The sequence below is a fragment of the Lutra lutra genome, chromosome 5 (assembly GCF_902655055.1).
Source record: "Lutra lutra chromosome 5, mLutLut1.2, whole genome shotgun sequence".
NCBI classification, from domain to species: Eukaryota; Metazoa; Chordata; class Mammalia; order Carnivora; family Mustelidae; genus Lutra; species Lutra lutra.
The window spans coordinates 78,236,199-78,252,680 of record NC_062282.1 but is presented as its reverse complement, the minus strand read 5'-3'; the positions used below and the strand labels follow the sequence as shown (position 1 = coordinate 78,252,680).

Below are 16,482 nucleotides of genomic sequence, written 5' to 3'. Positions count from 1 at the left end.
TACTGGGACTCCCCAGGGCCCAGCCCTTCCTTAACTGTGATCTGACCTTGATCTTGGCACCTCCTTTCTTGCTCCCTGCTAGCTTTAGCAGCCTGGGTCTGCCTGCCCACCCCTCCTCCAGCAAGTCCCAGACACCTTGCCAGCGCCCCCACCCCATCCTGCTCCCCACGGTGACATCCCACTCCCCACCTTGACTAATTTCCTGACAGTACTGTTTCTTCAATTTTTTTTTTTAATGCAATATCTCAAACACACTGGAAGTAGACTATAATATACTAAATCCCTTGGTCCAACCACCAGCTCTGTCCATCTTAACAGTTTGTCATGTTTATTTCAAAATTTTTTAAGAACCAAAATATTACAAATAAAAAAGAAGCCCCACTTCTTGACCTCTCTCCTCCTTCTTACCCCATGGGTAACCATGTTGTTGAATTTGATGTTTATTATTGCTGTGCAAGGTATTTTTTTCTCATTGGACTTTTTCTTCTTTGGTTTTTACAAATATGAATCCTACACGTCTCTGTGCATTTGTCTGAATGTAACTTCATTTTGAGAATGTGTGGGCTTCAATGTGTCCAAGTCATGAAAAGTGCCCACCGGGGTATCTGGCAGATTCTGTCCATATAGCAAGCGGCTCTTGATCTCGGGGTTGTAGCCCCACGTTGGGTGTAGAGATTACTTAAAAATAAAGCCTTTTTTAAAAAGTGTCCATCCGGAGAGTTCATAAAGGGTAATTTTTGGTCTCAACTAACTCCATGAAACCAGCCACCCTTCATTCTGTCCCTTGCTGTGCTTGTACCGCCCTCCATTCCAGTCTGAAGACCAAGAGACCCCTGGGAATTCCCTTCACCCAGTAGTTTGATCTCAGGAGGCAAGATGGTGCCTCCTGATTCCTTGTCCTTCAGCCAAGCTTCTCCACACTCCGACATTCAGAGACCTCATCTGCCAGCTCACTGAACCCGAGGTCACTGAGCCGCTGGCCTGACCCGGCAACTGAGTGAGACAAGTGGTTGGCTGACCTTGAAGCCAGCTAGGAGGCTAACCCTCTAGTGCCTCCAAGGCTCTGGATGTCCCATATGGGTTCATTTAGCCTTCAGCCAGAGGGAATATGGGCTCTGTCACAGGCCAGAGCTTCAGCCTCTGGTCTTTGGTTCCTGCCCCCTTAAGACACATGTCCCATTGCTCCCATAGGCACCACCACTGAGGCTCCAGTCCCTGAGTCAAAAAGCCCAATTCCTGATCCTGCTGAGGGCTCATCTCCCCTTTCCCTCCCTCATCAGTCTTGGATCTACTTCCTAAAAGGCCTGAAAAAGGATAAGGGGGAACTTTTGGGACTAAACCATTGTTTCAGCCTTCCTTAACTTGTCCATCTCTATGCTCAGTGTTGGGAGCTGCGCTTCCCCCATTCCCACCATCTAAACTTTAATAATCTTTTATGGCTTTGGTTCAAGCTCCACCTCTGCCAGGAATGTAGTCTTCAGCACACTCTACTGACGTAGCTTTCTTTATTTTCCTTCAACCCTACACTGGTATTTTTCTTCCCTTGCTCCTGACATTTGTCACACTTTGATATACAGGTGTGTGGGGGCCCATTTTCCCTCCTAGCCTCTGAACTCCATCAGGGCTTCCTGTCTGTGTCCCAGAGTCCATCACAGTGCCTGGTACTAGACAGCAGGTACTGGACAAAGTTTGCTGAATAGAATTGGAAACTGGAAGCATCCTCCCACCCCCATCCTGTCCTGAGTCCTGGAGTTTTGTAAGCCGTTACCTTGCACCTATGGGGATGGCAGTTCTCAGCCACGACAGGTGTTCAGTGAATTATTCCCTCTGTTTCTTTTTGGCTTTGTGTTGTAATGGAACCTCTCAGGTTCAGGTTCTAAAATGATCAAGAATCTGCTCTTATTTCAGAGAAGAAAAGCCCTGGCTCTCAACATTTGAGCACTGGAACCACAAATAAAAAGACTCTGGGGTCCTCCCCACCATCACCCCTCTGGGCAGGAGGCCCCTGACTCAGTTCCGTACACTGGGGTCATTTCTCTTTTCCAGCTCCCCGGTGGAGGCGGAAGTGGCCTTGTTGCCTAGGGGAAGCAAGGAGCAGCCCTTCCTCCCTCCTGTCCTCACTGAAGGAAGCCATGGTTAGGATTCTGCTGCTGAAGCTGAAGGAGAGGGAATTGTGTGGACATTCTGAGCAAGCCAGCAGGAGGTTGCCAGGATAGGGAACATCTGGGACCTGGCTGCCTTTTGGGGTTCATTCTTAAGTTCTGCATCACTGGAAGCAGGCTGAGAGCAAGGGCTACCCATCTCAACCGCATCCGATTTCCAGCCTTCTTATTAAAAGCTATAGGTCTATAATGGGTGTCGGATTTCTTTGTCGGGTAATGAAAATGTTCTAAAATTGGTCATGGTGCTGGTTGCACAACTCTCTGAATAATATTAAAAGCCACAGAATTGTACAGTTTAAATGGGTAAATTGTATAGTATGCATCTTAGGGTGGTCAGGTTGCTATACCAAAATACCATAAACTGGGTGGCTTATAAACAACAGAAATCTATTTCCCACAGTTTTGGAGGCTGGGAAGTTCGAGATCAAGATGACAGCAAATTTAGTGTCCATCACGATCCCACTTCCTGATTCATAGATGGGGCCTTCTCACTGTGTCCTCTTGAGGCTCAGAGGGACAAGCTAGCTCTCTAGAGTCTCTTTTATAAGGGCACGCTTCCTGTTCAGGAAGGCTCCACCCTTAGGACCTAATCATCTCCCAAAGGCCCCACCTCTTAATACCATCACCTTGGAAGCTAGGATTTTAATATGAATTTTGAGGGGACACAAACGTTCAGCCTTTAGCGGCATGTGAATTATATCTCAATAAAGCTCTTTAAAAAAAAACCACAATAGGGGCACCTGGGTGGCTCAGTGGGTTAAAGCCTCTGCCTTCAGCTCAGGTCATGATCTCAGGGTCCTGGGGTTGAGCCCCCGGGCATCAGGCTCTCTGCTCAGCGGGGAGCCTGCTTCTCCCTCTCTCTCTGACTGCCTCTCTGCCTACTTGTGATCTCTGTCTGTCAAATAAATAAATAAAATCTTAAAAAAAACACACACACACAATAGGGGCACCTGGGTGGTCCAGTGGGTTGAGCGTCTGACTCTTGGTTTTGGCTCACCTCATGATCTCAGGGTTCTGGGATCCAGCACCATGTCAGTCTCCCCACTCATTGTGGAATCTGGTTGTCCCTCTCCCTCCCCCCTGCTCCTCCCTTCACTCTCTCTCTGTGTCTTTCTGTCTCTCAAATAAATAGAATCTTTAAAAAGTAATAGAAAAAGAAAATAAAAAACATAATAAAAAACTAAATATCTATTAGAATGGTTAAAACGAAGCCTGTAGCTGTCTACAGCAGTATCAGTCGTAAAAAGAAAAACCAGAAGCACCTTAAACGTTTAAAAACAGGGAAGTGGTTAAACAGACCACAAAACAGTAAATACGTTGCCATTAAAACTGATCACAATGAGGGGCACCTGGGTGGCTCAGTGGGTTGACTCTTGGTTTCCGCTCAGGTCATGATCTTGGGGTCGGATCCAGCTCTGCACTCAGCGTGAAGTCAGCCAGTCTCTCTCCCTCCCTCCTCCCATCCCCCCTCCACTCTCTCTCTCTCTAAAATAAATAGATAAATAAAATGTGAAAAAAAATACAATCGTGATGAAGACTGTGAGCCAGCAGGAAATGCTTATGATTTGAAAATAAAGGGAAAGCTCTTCCTTCTCTTGTTCTCCCTTTACTTCTAGAATAATCCAGTCCCAAAGGTGAGGCAGGACAAGTTAGGCAACGTGCCTGTGGAGGTGGGAGGTAGTCACAGAGAAGGCTGTTAGAGCCCAGGAGGCGTAGGAAGGTCCCAGAGTGAAGGGTCAGAGCCTGAGTAGAAGGTATCCTTGAGGGGAGGGTGGCACTGAGATGGGAGGTTAGTTACAAGGAGAGTGATCAAATAAATTCAGTGAGAGCCAGATTTAAGAGAAGGGCCTTGGAGGGGTGCCTGGGTGGTTCAGTTGGTTAAGCTTCCAATTCTTGATTTTTGTCTCAGGTCATGATCTCAGGGTCATTGGATCGAGCCCTGAGTGGGGTGCTATGCTCAGCACAAAGTCTGTTTGTCCCTCTCCCTCTGCTCCTCTACCCACCCCCCACTCTCTAAAATATATAAATAAAGGTTTTTTTTAAGATTTTATTTATTTATTTGACAGACAGAGATCACAAGTAGGCAGAGAGGCAGGCGGGTGGGTGGGGGGGGAAGCAGGCCCCCCGCTGAGCAGAGAGCCCCATGTGGGCTCGATCCCAGGACCCTGAGATCATGACCTGAGCTGACGGCAGAGGCTTAACCCACTGAGCCCCCCAGGTGCCCAGGTTTTTAAAAATCTTAAAAAAGAGAGAGAGAGGCCTTAGAGAGGCTACCCCGAGTAGCAATGAGCATGCCTACTGACTGGATCTCAGTTTCTAAATACCATTTGTAACTAGGGCTCCTTGGAGAAATACCCGATCCCAAGGTTGGGCACAGGATGAACATGGAACATCTTGTTATTCCAGAAAGTAAGAAAGTGCTCAAAGAATGATGGAACCATGTCAACAGGACACGAAAGCCAGCTTGAAGAGATCCCCAATGACCAAAATGGGGACAATTTGTGCATCAAAATAATAAACGATTATAATATGTAGTATTTACATAATTACAAAGGTGAAAAGAGGAACTTTAAAGTGGAAGAAAAGCTAGCCATAGTACCTGAATGGTACCCCCCACAAAATTACATTGTTATCTTAGTCCCCAGAACCTGGGAATACTACCTTCCATGGAAAAACAGTCTTCGCAGATGTAACTAAGTTAAGGATTTGGGATGAGGAGGTCATCCAGGATTATCCAGATGGTCATGAGATTCAATGACAAGTGTCTTTATAAGAGGCACAGGTGATGTGAAGATGGAGGCAGAGACTGAAGTGATGTGGCCACAAGCCAAGGAATGTCCAACAGCTGCTGGAAGCTGGAAGAGGCAAGGAACAGATACTTCCCTAGAGCACTGGGAGGGAATGCAGCTCTGCCAACATGAAGAACTGTTCAGAATAACCAGAGGGGCACCTGGCTGGCTCCATCAGGGGAGCAAGCGACTCTTGATCTCAGGCTTCTGAGATGGAGCCCCACATTGGTTGTAGAGATTACTTAAACATAAAACCTTAAAAAGAAGAAGAACAATGTTTGTAAGGCCTCCATGAAAGGTGCTGGGCGTCCCATCCACATGGGGAGCCCTGAGGAGGGAGAGGAAAGGGAAGCATTCAATGTCTCCTGAGCATGGGTGGCTGGTGGGCTGAGCTTCAAGGCTCAGTCATGGGTGACGGGGACCTGGTCTGAAACAGTATGGGGACGGACTGGAGTTTGACTCCAGGAAAACCTCCAAAAGCCTCCAGACTGCGTGTGGAGGGACCTGATGGCCCCTTAGAGGGGAAGTGAGGGGGCCTGGAGCTTCTCGGCCATCACTGATCTTTGTCGAAAGGCCCTGGAGGACAGACACCACAGTGGCTCTAGCCCAGGCCGGGCAGAGCTCCGGGCATGGTCACAGCAGCTCCAGCCTTACATCCTCATCTGGGCCTGCTGGGCTGAGCAGGGCCCCTGGAGCCAGTCCCAATCTGTTTCCTTCTATTCTTTGACAGGAAGCTCCTGGAGAGCCAGCCCCCACCCGACACCCCGCCCCAGCACTCCCTCTCTCTTCTCCACTATGGACAGAGCCATCGTGGAGCGGCTGCCTGCCCGCCACAGACCCCGCTGACATGGGCACCGTCAGAGCCACGCAGCTGTGCTGGGCCATCCTTGGCGTCCTCCTAATCCAAGGTAAGAGGCACTTGCCCCTCCGCTCCAGCAGCTCCTCTCCCGCCGCTGGCAGTCCCGGGCGCCAGTCCATCCTTCACCACAGACAGACCGAGGCACATGCTCTCCATCCAGGCCCATGCCCAAGGGAAATTCCAGAGCTTTCTCATGAAGGGAACCAGTTGAATTGGGGGTGGGGGGGGGTCAGTACCGAGTGAACACAAAGTTGAGGTGTGGTGAAACCCTTTTGTGAGAAAATTTCCAGGATGAACTGGGGCACCCACAGAGGCTGGTCTCCTGAAATGTGGGGAAGCGACTCTCTTGGTGTGAGACTGAGGCCAGAAAGCTCCTTCCAGGGTGTTCTAGCATAGAGTTGTCTGTGCTTCAGGCTTTACAGGTGATCCTTACTCTTTTTCATATGAGGAGTAACAACATGGGCATTCCAAATGTTGACTTGAAGCTCAAATCACAGCAAGAGGGACTCAGGTTAGATACAAATAACTATTTACCAGAGAGGATGTACACAGCATCCTCGCCCAGTGGGGGGCTGGGTGAGAAGATAGCCAGAGGAGATGACTGGAAACAACACCTCTGACACTGCCTTCTGCTAGCCCATGAGGGGTGAAGCAGCTCACAAGGGGTCCCCTAATTAGGGAGCAGTTGCTGGGAACCATGAGAAATCCAGGAGATTCTGACTCATCCCTTCCCCACCCCCACCTCACTCTCCAGCCGTCCTCTGTTGCGGACTTATGAGCCTGCTCTCAGAGCAGCAGAAAAGAGTGCAGAAAAGTGCAAAGTGCTTGGAAGGCGAGAGAGGATGGCTCTCCCCTGGTAGGGGGTGGGAAGCCTGAGTTCCAGTACTCCCTCCCGGAAGAGGTCAGATTTTTCTCTAGAAGCCCATGGGCTGGGAGTAAGACTCTGATTGCTCCCCCACCCCCAGCCCCACACCCCCAGAGGACAGAGTCACACATTTGGTCTGGGGCTGCAGGACTAAACTCTTGTAGAAACCACAGAAGTGGCAGAGGAGGAGATTAAATGGCAAGACTCGTGAGGGGGCAGTGTCCCAGGAAGTGGGAGGGCTCGAAACATCCTGTGTAAACGCTACATAAGCCATGCTCGCCCCTTGAATTTCCTCATCTCTCATCTCGAAATCTCAGTACACTTACTATCCCCCTTGAGGGAACCATTGGGAGGCTAATCAGGCCCACAAGGCAACTTGACGTGGATACACAGAGACTTGGAGGATTGGAGGGAACAGTGCAAAACTGAAAATGTCTAGTATGTATTGAGCATGGACTGTCTGTCAGGCACTGGGTTAAGTGCTTTAGATGAATTTTCTTATCCTCACAATCACTTATGAGGTATGAAAGTCATTTGAGTTTTAAAGAAGAGAAAACAGGCCTAGGTCGGAGAGGAAGTGGTGGAGTCTGGGCTTGAACTCACACCTGTCAGACTCCAAAAGTTGTGATTTTTTAACTATTAAATTATGCTGCTGAAGAAAATAAGGGACAGGGGTGGTGGAGAGGGAGAAGGGAAAGGCTGGAAGGTCATGAAGCAGGTAGGGATTAGGGAGAAGAGATGGGAAAATCAGAAATCTCTGCGGCCCTCGGTTCTTGGGCTGTCTGTATGCCCAGTGGTCAGAGGCACCCTGGCCTGCAGAAACAGGTGTTCCTTAAGTCCCTCCTCTACTCACAGAGGAATCCACTGGTGACAGAAAGTGCTGGTAGGGAGACAGGGCCAGAAGACAGAGATCAGGGTACTTGAACTTGGAGTCTGTGACTCTGGAACTCCTTCCAAGCCCCTAGTTTTGTTCCCACATCTGCAGGAAGGCAGTCTACTGTGGCCACGCACTAAAAGCTAATGTTATGACCTGACAGAGCTTAGACGGAACCTAAAACACGCTGGATCAGTAGCTGACGGCTGTTTTCAGGATGTGCCCTGAAAGGTGTTCTTCCAGGGTCATTTTCAGCTGGTAGAGTTCTCTCCAGCCTCAGGCACCTAGAAGTGTTAATCCCCCTCCTACGCCCACCCAAAGAGGAAGGGTACTACCAGAGACTGGTGACCTGGAAAAACACAGCCAGGCTTTAGGCAAGCTTGGGCCTGGAAACCATTAAATCCCCACTGTCCAAGTGATAGCCCCACGGAGGAAGGCAGTGGCTAAGGAAAATAAACAGACCGGCAGGCTGCCACAGGCTGGGAGGGCCCTGGCCGGCAGCTGCCTCCACTCACCCTGCCCCAGGCTTGGGACTTCCCTGCAGACAGGGGGCCTAGGAGCCCAAGGGCCAGGCCAGAGGCTGCAGTCCCTGCCGAGGCAGAGAGACGGGAACCAGGCTGGGCGGGTCCACTTCCCCATGTTGTTTTCATTTCACATTGTTCACAGGTTTCAAGAATGATTTCATTGTGGAAAATGAGCAAACACAACCTGACCTTTCAGGTCCCACACACACAGGGGCACAAAAACACACATATACAGCGGCACAGAGGCCTGCAGGCATACACGTGTACAAACCGAAAAGCCAGTGAGGGCTTCTGACTGGGGCCTCCTGGTAACTGGCTCCTCCCTGGCTTTGGCCAACAATGGCCGTTTCTGAAGTAGCCTCTGCCTGTGAAGGTAAAATTGGCCACGTGTTCTAGAGCTTCCCTGGCCTTTATATATACCTCAGAACTCACTTCTTGTGTGTGCTCTTCCTTCCTACTGGGATACGGGGCAGAGAGACAGCCCAGATACCAACCCCAGTCCCTAACCTCATTTTATTCACCATGTTATTCTTTCCATCCCCTTCCCTTGGGGGCAGGACCAAGATGACAATATTCACAGGGAGAAATGGATGGCTCATGGTAGGAAAGCAAGAATCTGGAGTCCTAGGTCCTTATCCAGACATCACAGGTCACTGGCCCTCTGTTCTTGGACAAATTGCTGGTTTGAAATAACCTTCCCCTGACCTCCTATCAGCTTGGCTTAGAACCCACGTGGCATTAAAGAGACAGAAAAGGATTCTGGGACACTGAACTTGAGGAGGGGGCGATGGTACTATTGAGTTATGGTTTCAGAGGAAGTTAGGCCTGTGAACCAGAGCCATGTCCTCCAGCCCTCTGCCAAGTGTGCCTGCCTTCCAACATGGAAGGCTTGGAAAGACTGGGTTCTCCTGTGGGCTCGGAGCTGGGCAAGAGTCTCGCCAAGCTAGTCAAAGTGTTCTGCTCTCTCTTGCAAGCCACCACTCCCAGCCCAGGGCAATCCAGACATCTCACCCTCAGGGTAAGACCAAACACACGGGACCTACTCTGGCATTGAGGCCTGGCCACTTAGGGCAAGAGGAGCACGGATCTCAGGTGACTGGGGGTGGGGCCCAAGCTCTTAGGACATCAAAGGCTGAGCTCTTCTGGGGACTATTTCAGCTTGACCTAGGCTAATGTGCCTCAAAAGAGGAGATGGATGAATGGTTGGAGGTTGGGGGGTGGGGCAGGGAGAAAGATTAGAAAACTCCATCTCTGTGGAAGAAGACAGAGACGGAGCAACAGCCTCAGATGATTTGTTTCAGGAAACTTTAGCAGCCCAAGTCGGACCACAGAGCCACTTTTTTCCACCATAGGTGAGTGAGTGTGGCTGCAGAAGGGCTGCTCCCAGTCCCAGCCCCAGCCCAGCCCCCTGCCCAACCCCCCCACCCAGCCCTTTGGATCTGCTTGGAACCCAAGGGTTCTCAGCTGGGTAAGGGAGTGTGGTGTCACCCAATTTGCCCCCTCCAATCTCCCCCTGCCTCTGTCCTTGCAGGAATGAGCCTCTCCTCAGATCCCAGCAGCCCAAGCTCTCTGGCCAGCACTAGGACACAAGGTACTCTGAGGCTCAGATCCAGATGCCTTCTGGGGAGGGCCCAGTGAGGAAGCAGACACAGTTGCTGCCCTACAGGAGAATACAGACTGGTGGGGAGCAGACAAGTAAACAGGACCTCATGTGGCCAGCTACAAAGCAGGGGGAAAGGGCTGTGATGAGCACAGCAGAACGTGCTGCAAGGGCTGAGACAGACTTGGACGTAGGCCACTTCTGACTCAGGGGCCAGGGGAGACATGCTAGAGTGAGTGACCTTGGAAGTGGAGGTCCAAGACTGAGTTAAGCAGATGAGGACTGTGGGGTGGAGGGTGGTAGGGTAGATTTCAGGCAGACAGAACCCTATAGGTAAAGGCCCAAAGTTAAAAAGAGAGGACGGCTTCTTCTGGAATTGAAAGCAGTAAAGAAAAGGAAGGTTTGGGGCTGAAGAGGGACCCTTGTACACACTGGCTGAGGCCTGAGCAGGTCCACCCATGCTTCCTACTCCACAGCAGCTCAGGACAAGGCCTCACAGGTCCTCATGGTGACCAGTAAACCTGTGACACCAAGCACCAGCACCATGGACAGTCAGTCCCAGGCACAGACGTCCACAGCAGGACTTGGTGAGTACCTGGGGCTGAGGGTCAGGAGCACTGGGTCATGTCTGGTTGGGGTCCTTCTCCACCTCTTCAGGATGCCCAGGTTCTGCCCCACAAGGAGGCCTCGCAGGGCCGGGAGCCACATCAGTGGCAGCTTGGTTTGGGGATGAGAGAGGTTTGGTGGGAAGTAGAGACACAGCCTTGGGCCTGGTCACAATGAAGGCAAAAGGAGCCTGGACTCAGGACTGATGAAGGCATGGAGGGGAAAGGGAGAGGTAGAACCCAAAATGATGGAAAGGGAGGCAAAAGGCCTTCGGCCAGGGCTCCATGCTTTTCTGGGCAGGCTGACCTCACACGCCAGTGTGGGGCAAGAGGTGGGAGGGGACGGACACCTCCGTTGTGGCCCTACTGTCCTATCTGTGTTCTCAATGAAGAGCACACTGACCCTTTCTTTCATCCTACCCCTTGGCTCTGGGATTTTTTTTTATACTCACAGACTTATTTGGCAGTGCAGGGATGGATAAGGAAATGGACAGCAATCAGACCAGCAGTACAATGAGTGGAAGAGGGGGCGCCTGGCTGACTCAGCTGCTGGAGCTGCGACTCTTGATCTCAGGGCTACAAGTTCAAGCTCCATGTTGGGTGTAGAGATGACTTTAAAATAAAAGCTTTAAAAAAAAAGAGTCAAAGGGGAGAAGAGATGGGTGATCAAACTACTTTTTAAAAAAGACTTTATTTATGTATCTGACAGAGAGAGAGACAGAGAGACACAGTAAGAGAGGTAACACAAGCAAGGGAGTGGGAGAGGGAGAAGCAGGCTTCCCACTGAGCAGGGAGCCCAATGTGGGGCTCAATCCTAGGAACCCAGGATCATGACCTGAGCTGAAGGCAGATGCTTAACAACTGAGCCACTCAGGTGCCCTGATCGTACTATTTTTTAAGAGGACCAGAATCTTGTGCCCCTTAACCAGCAGCCTGCCTTATTAAATGAGTGCCTGGGGATAAACCTCCAGTGCGCTTTTTTTCCTCTTGCTTCAACCTTTGGCAAGATACAGAGAGCTCTACCTTGCCCAGTCTGGCTCCCTATCTGTGGATAGGGATCCACCAAGGGGATGGTGGGAAGAGAGTAACAGGGGAGGCATCCTGAACTTTTTGGAGACCCCTGCAGCTAGTAATATGTGCAACCAGCAGAGCAATCACCTGATCCCATGTTACGTCACCCAGTCCGACCCCCATCCTCACGAGATCTGGTGTGAGTGGCAGGAGGAAGTCTTTTTTGTAGGGCATGGGCTCCTTCTGAGTTCTTTACCTGGGAAAGTGGGAGGGGAGCTAGCTCTCTCCTCTGGCAGGCCATCCCAGTCCCATCACTAATGCACCCATCCCCATTCCATTTCAGACACTTCTCAAAATACTACTCCCATATCAACCACCATGAGCCTGAGGACCAAAGAAGACTTGTCTGTCCTGCCCAGTCCCACATCAGAGACGGTGCTCACTGTGGCTGCATTTGGTAAGAGAGACAAGGTGGGGAGAGTGGCAGGAGACCCCATCCCTGAACTAACTTGGACTCTGGGTCTGGAAACACAAGTGTAAATCCCACCTATTTGTTCTAGGAGGGCATGGCTGATGAAGGAGGCCTGGTAGGAAGGAGCCTCCATGGGCCCTCCAGTCAGCAATTCTGGGCTCTGCTGGGTTCCATGATCTTGTTGGGGGGTGAGGCAGCTGTGGAGCTCACTCTGGCCAGGGGTAGTGGGCTGAGAGCTCATTCATTCATCAGAGAAGGGGAATTCGCTTTGCTCTCAGAACCTATCTACAGAGCACTTAGCTGGGAAGGGAATTTGGACTCCTGTTGCCCCCTTTTGACCCTTCCTTTGCTTCTCCTTTACCCTGACCTTTTCCCTGCTCAGGTGTTATCAGCTTCATTGTCATCCTGGTGGTTGTGGTGATCGTCTTAGTCAGTGTGGTCAGTCTAAGGTTTAAGTGTCGGAAGAACAAAGAGTCTGAAGGTACATCCTTGCCACTTAGGGCCCCCTTTGCCCCTGTTTAAAGACTAAGAGCTGCATTTTGGGACTGGAGTGTAGGAAAAGCATGGCACATAAGCACCACTGATGAGATGGGAGGGTAGTCCTCTTGGGTGGGCTTTGAGGGACAGGTTGGTCTTCTGAGTTATAGCATGTGACCCCCAATCTGTGCCTTTGACTATTTTACAGATCCCCAGAAGCCTGGGAGTTCGGGGCTATCTGAAAGGTAAGACTGTCAGAGGTATAAGGGAGGAATCATCTATCTGACCTCTCAGTCCCCCACTCCAAGAGAGAACTGAAACTTCCTGGGGTGCCTGCGTGATTCAGGCATTTGGGCATCCAGCTCTGGATTTCAGCTCAGGTCATGGTCATGAGATCAAGCCCAGTGTCAGGCTCTGCATTCAGTGTGGAGCTGGCTTGAGATTCTCTCTCTCTCCCTCTCCCTCTGCCCCTCCCCCTGCTCTCTCTCTCTCTCTCTAACATAAATAAATGAAATCTTTAAAAAAAAAAAAGAAAAGAAAAAGAACTGATACTTCCTGCCTTCTACATGGATGTTCACACAGCATGCATGGAATATTGACAGCCACCACTGAGGCCAAGGCAAGGGATGGGCAGGACAGGAGTGACGCTAAAATGAAACAATCAGGAGACAGGAGATGAACTGGAACTCTTCAGCCTAAGGGCTAAGCCTCTATAACCCCCTCATGAAAAGTGTAGGAATTCAGATTCTAATATAATTCAGATTATTTTATAGATAGATAGATAGATTCTATATAGATAGATTCTATATCTATATATAACTATATATATAGAATACATATATTCTAATATGTAATTCAGATTCTAATAATCTTTTTTTTTAAAGATTTTATTGATTAATTTTAAAGAAAGAAAGAGAGGAGGGGATAAGGGCAGAGGAAGAGGGAGAGAGAAACATAAGCAGACTCTGCACTAAGCGCAGAGCCCAACGTGGGGCCGGATCTCGTGACCCTGAGACCATGACCTGAGCTGAAACCAAGAGTCAGACGCTTAACCAACTGAGCCACCCAGGTGCCTCTCTAGATACCCCTTTAAATAAGAAAACACTTATTTAGGAACATCTTGTACATGCCAGGCACTATGGTAGATATTTTCTAATATCTCAAATTCTTACAGCAATTCTTCAAGGCAGATATACTGCATTCTGTACATTTGAAAAAATTGAGACTTGGAGACATTGTAACTTGGTCAAGATCACACAAGTAGCAAGTAGTAAAACTAAGATTTATATACAAGTTTTTTGGGCTTCCAAGCACATGCCCATTTCATTAGAGCCCATCACCAAAATACAGGTTTATCGAAACAAAGGTCGAAGTTCCAACACGTGACCCCACAGTTCCCTGACCACCCCAGTGCACTCCTCCATGTTACAACCCATGTTCCTTTCCTACCCCTAGCTGCTCCACAGCCAATGGAGAGAAAGACAGCATCACCCTGATCTCCATGAAGAATATCAACATGAATAACAGCAAAGCATACCCCACAGCAGAGAAGGTACATTTTTCCTGGTTCCTTCCTCCCTTCTCTCACCTTCAGGTTCCAGTTCCTTAGCCAGAAAGGAGATACGTTCAAAGACGCAGGCTCTGCTCTCCTCTTCCCTAGCCCACCACTCCTGAGAAGTTCACGCTTTCTCACAATGTATTTATTTTGCAGGTTCTTTAGAAGCAATGTCGGGTCCCCATGGGTCCAAGAACGATGAAGCTGCCCCATGACTATAAAGAGGAAGGTGATGGGAGTGCTAGAGGCATGAATCACATATAAATTATTTTATTATTTCACACTTACTCCAAGATCTAAAGGACACCAGTACTCCTCCAGATCTAGGATTAAGCTGCCAGGATGAGAGACTCTTTCCCATATGGGCAGCCACTCTGGAAATACAGCCTGCTCCTCCCACCCACTCACCGTCAAAGGAAGGGGGAGTCTGGAGGGCAAGGGCAAGGAAAATGACAAAGTGGAGTGGCCCTTGCTACTTTGCATTAAAATTATTTTCTGGCCAACAGTCTAATTTCTTTTAAGGTCTGTGGTCTCGTGCAGGTTTATTAATGGTGCTCTAGCAGCTATGATATCTCCTTTACTGGGCAAGCACAGATCCAAGCTTCTGCCCCTGTAGAGAGCTCTCTGAGCAACCTGCAAGGTAGACTGAACATTCTGTCAGGTCTGCCTCAGTTCCTCTGGATCATTAAGGAGGAATGAGGTCCTGAGGGACTAATTACCTCAAGAGAGGAGAGAGAAGGAGAGCTGTAAACTCTCTAGGTGCACACACCTAGAGAAACTAGAGAATGAGAACACAAGAGGCACAATGCGTTCTGACTAGGGAAGCCCAGTGGGGAGGGCAGATGTCCTCTGCCTGCCCCAGGGCAGACATGCCTCACTTTGGTCCTAGCTATGGGAATAACACTGGGGAGGTCTGGAACAGGGATAAGTCTGTGACTTCATAAGCCAAAACCCACCCCCTTTACCCTGTACAGCTATAATCTTTGTGTCCTAGAAAGCGAATAAAGGGTGACAAACACTCTAAAGTCTTTTAAAGGGAAGGAGGAAAAGCAGTTACCCATTTTCTTAGAACTTTCCACCATGAAACTGGTTTGGAAATTAATTTTGGTTGGGGGACATTCAGTGGGAGAGTCACCTGCATGTGTCTACACAGAGGGGTTAACTTTATATATACATGCTAGTTGGCAGTCCAGATTACAAGATTACCCATTCTGAACAATGTGCGACAATACGCCATTTGCTTCTGGATCTAGACGATGCGAGGTGAGATGAGAGAGAAAGCCTGGAAAAAGCTTCACCCTCTCTGTTCTGTTGCAACTATTTAAGCAGACTGAAGAAACCTACTGGGTTCTAAAATCTTCTAGGACAAGGCTTGAAATCGAGTCATTTTTATAGCTCCAGTTTGGTACATGGTGCCCAGCCCATTGAAGGTCATAAAAACTGGCTCTCAAGGGCAGGAAATGTGGTCACAGGCTGAACTTTGCAGCTGGGCAAAATCACTCCCCAGTTCCCAGATTGTTTTCTTACTTTTAAAGCAAGGTGGCTGGACTACTTGGCTTTCATTACCTTTTCTGGTTCTTTTTTGTTTTATGATTTTATTTATTTATTTGAAAGAGAGGAGAGAATGAGAGAGAGAGTGCACGAGAGGGGGAAGGTGAGAGAGAGAGAGGCAGACCCCCTGCTGAGCAGGGGGCCCGATGTGAGACTTGATCAAGGGACTCCAGGATCATGACCTGAGCTGAGGGTAGTTGCTCAACCAACTGAGCCACCCAGGCGCCCCTTTTCTGGTTCTTATATTCTGTAGTTCTATAAACTTTAGACGTAAGAAAAAATGAACACCATCTTTTGAGTAGAGATCACTCCGGGTGGAAGCCAGAGACAAGTCTTAGGTGAGTCTGACAAGCCTATATTCTCCAGACTTAAGATTTCCCTGTGTCTTTTTTTTTTTCTTTTTAAAATTTATTTGACAGAGATATTGAGGGCACAAGTAGGCAGAACGGCAGGCAGAGAGCGAGGGAGAGGGAGAAGCAGGCTTCCCACTGAGCAGGGAGCCTGATTCGGGGTTGGGTCCCAGGACCCTGGGATCATGACTAGAGCTGAAGGTAGCCACTTAACTGACTGAGCAACCCAGGTGCCCACGATTTCCCTGTGTCTTAAGGGAAGAATGACCCTTATCTGACCCTTGGTGGGTACTTGGTAGGTAAAGTGGAAGAGCAAAGGTGGAGACACATGGGAAGCAGAAGTACTAGTTGGCAATTGCAGCAGACAATGTGGAGTATCACCACCCAGGTCCCACTTCAAGGTCAACGCAAGTGTCCTCAGCTGTTAAAGAGTGCTGGCTGCTAAAATTGGAAAAAAAAAAAAAAAAGAGGAGCATCGGCTGCTGAGGGCTCACAGCTGCTTGATGACTGGTTGATGGGGGTGGGATAAAGACCCGGAACTCTTGCCTCGATTTCCCCAACCCTATCCCATCCCACTTCCCTTACCCCTCACAGCTCTTGTTCCCAGGAGCATTCACCAATAAACCTTCAGCATGCAAATCTCCAAGTCTCAGAGTCTATTTCCAACCTATGACAGCAATGCTACAGCATTTTTTTTAAATGCTATTTATTTATTTATTTATTTGAGAGAAAGAGTGCAAGCACGAGTGGGGTGGAGGGGCAGAGGGAAAGGGAGAAGCTGGATCCCA

The 16,482-nt window shown here is 49.3% G+C and overlaps 1 protein-coding gene across 7 annotated transcripts; it reads left to right on the top strand.

Moving 5' to 3' along the window:
* The first annotated feature begins 5,720 nt into the window (after positions 1 to 5,720).
* On the top strand, positions 5,721 to 14,298 carry ECSCR (endothelial cell surface expressed chemotaxis and apoptosis regulator). Of its 7 annotated transcripts, none has more exons than XM_047728942.1 (10): positions 5,721 to 5,859; positions 9,047 to 9,091; positions 9,375 to 9,425; positions 9,605 to 9,664; positions 10,153 to 10,260; positions 11,633 to 11,746; positions 12,144 to 12,242; positions 12,447 to 12,483; positions 13,694 to 13,790; positions 13,950 to 14,298. In XM_047728942.1, exons 1-10 carry the CDS (start codon positions 5,799 to 5,801, stop codon positions 13,956 to 13,958), a joined length of 681 nt encoding a protein of 226 aa, XP_047584898.1. In that variant the 5' UTR covers positions 5,721 to 5,798; the 3' UTR covers positions 13,959 to 14,298. The 7 variants fall into 7 exon arrangements, with proteins under 7 accessions (XP_047584898.1, XP_047584897.1, XP_047584900.1 ...); XM_047728941.1 differs by having other exon boundaries at positions 10,150 to 10,260; XM_047728944.1 differs by lacking the exon at positions 9,047 to 9,091.
* The last annotated feature ends 2,184 nt before the right edge of the window (positions 14,299 to 16,482 follow it).

Bases quoted from the DNA above. Each gene is read 5' to 3' on its own strand.
- ECSCR (XM_047728941.1), top strand. From the start codon at position 5,799: ATGGGCACCGTCAGAGCCACGCAGCTGTGCTGGGCCATCCTTGGCGTC. The intron at 9,092-9,374 runs GTAAGACCAAAC...GATTTGTTTCAG, and splicing joins CCAGACATCTCACCCTCAGG to GAAACTTTAGCAGCCCAAGT. The intron at 12,243-12,446 runs GTACATCCTTGC...ACTATTTTACAG, and splicing joins GAAGAACAAAGAGTCTGAAG to ATCCCCAGAAGCCTGGGAGT.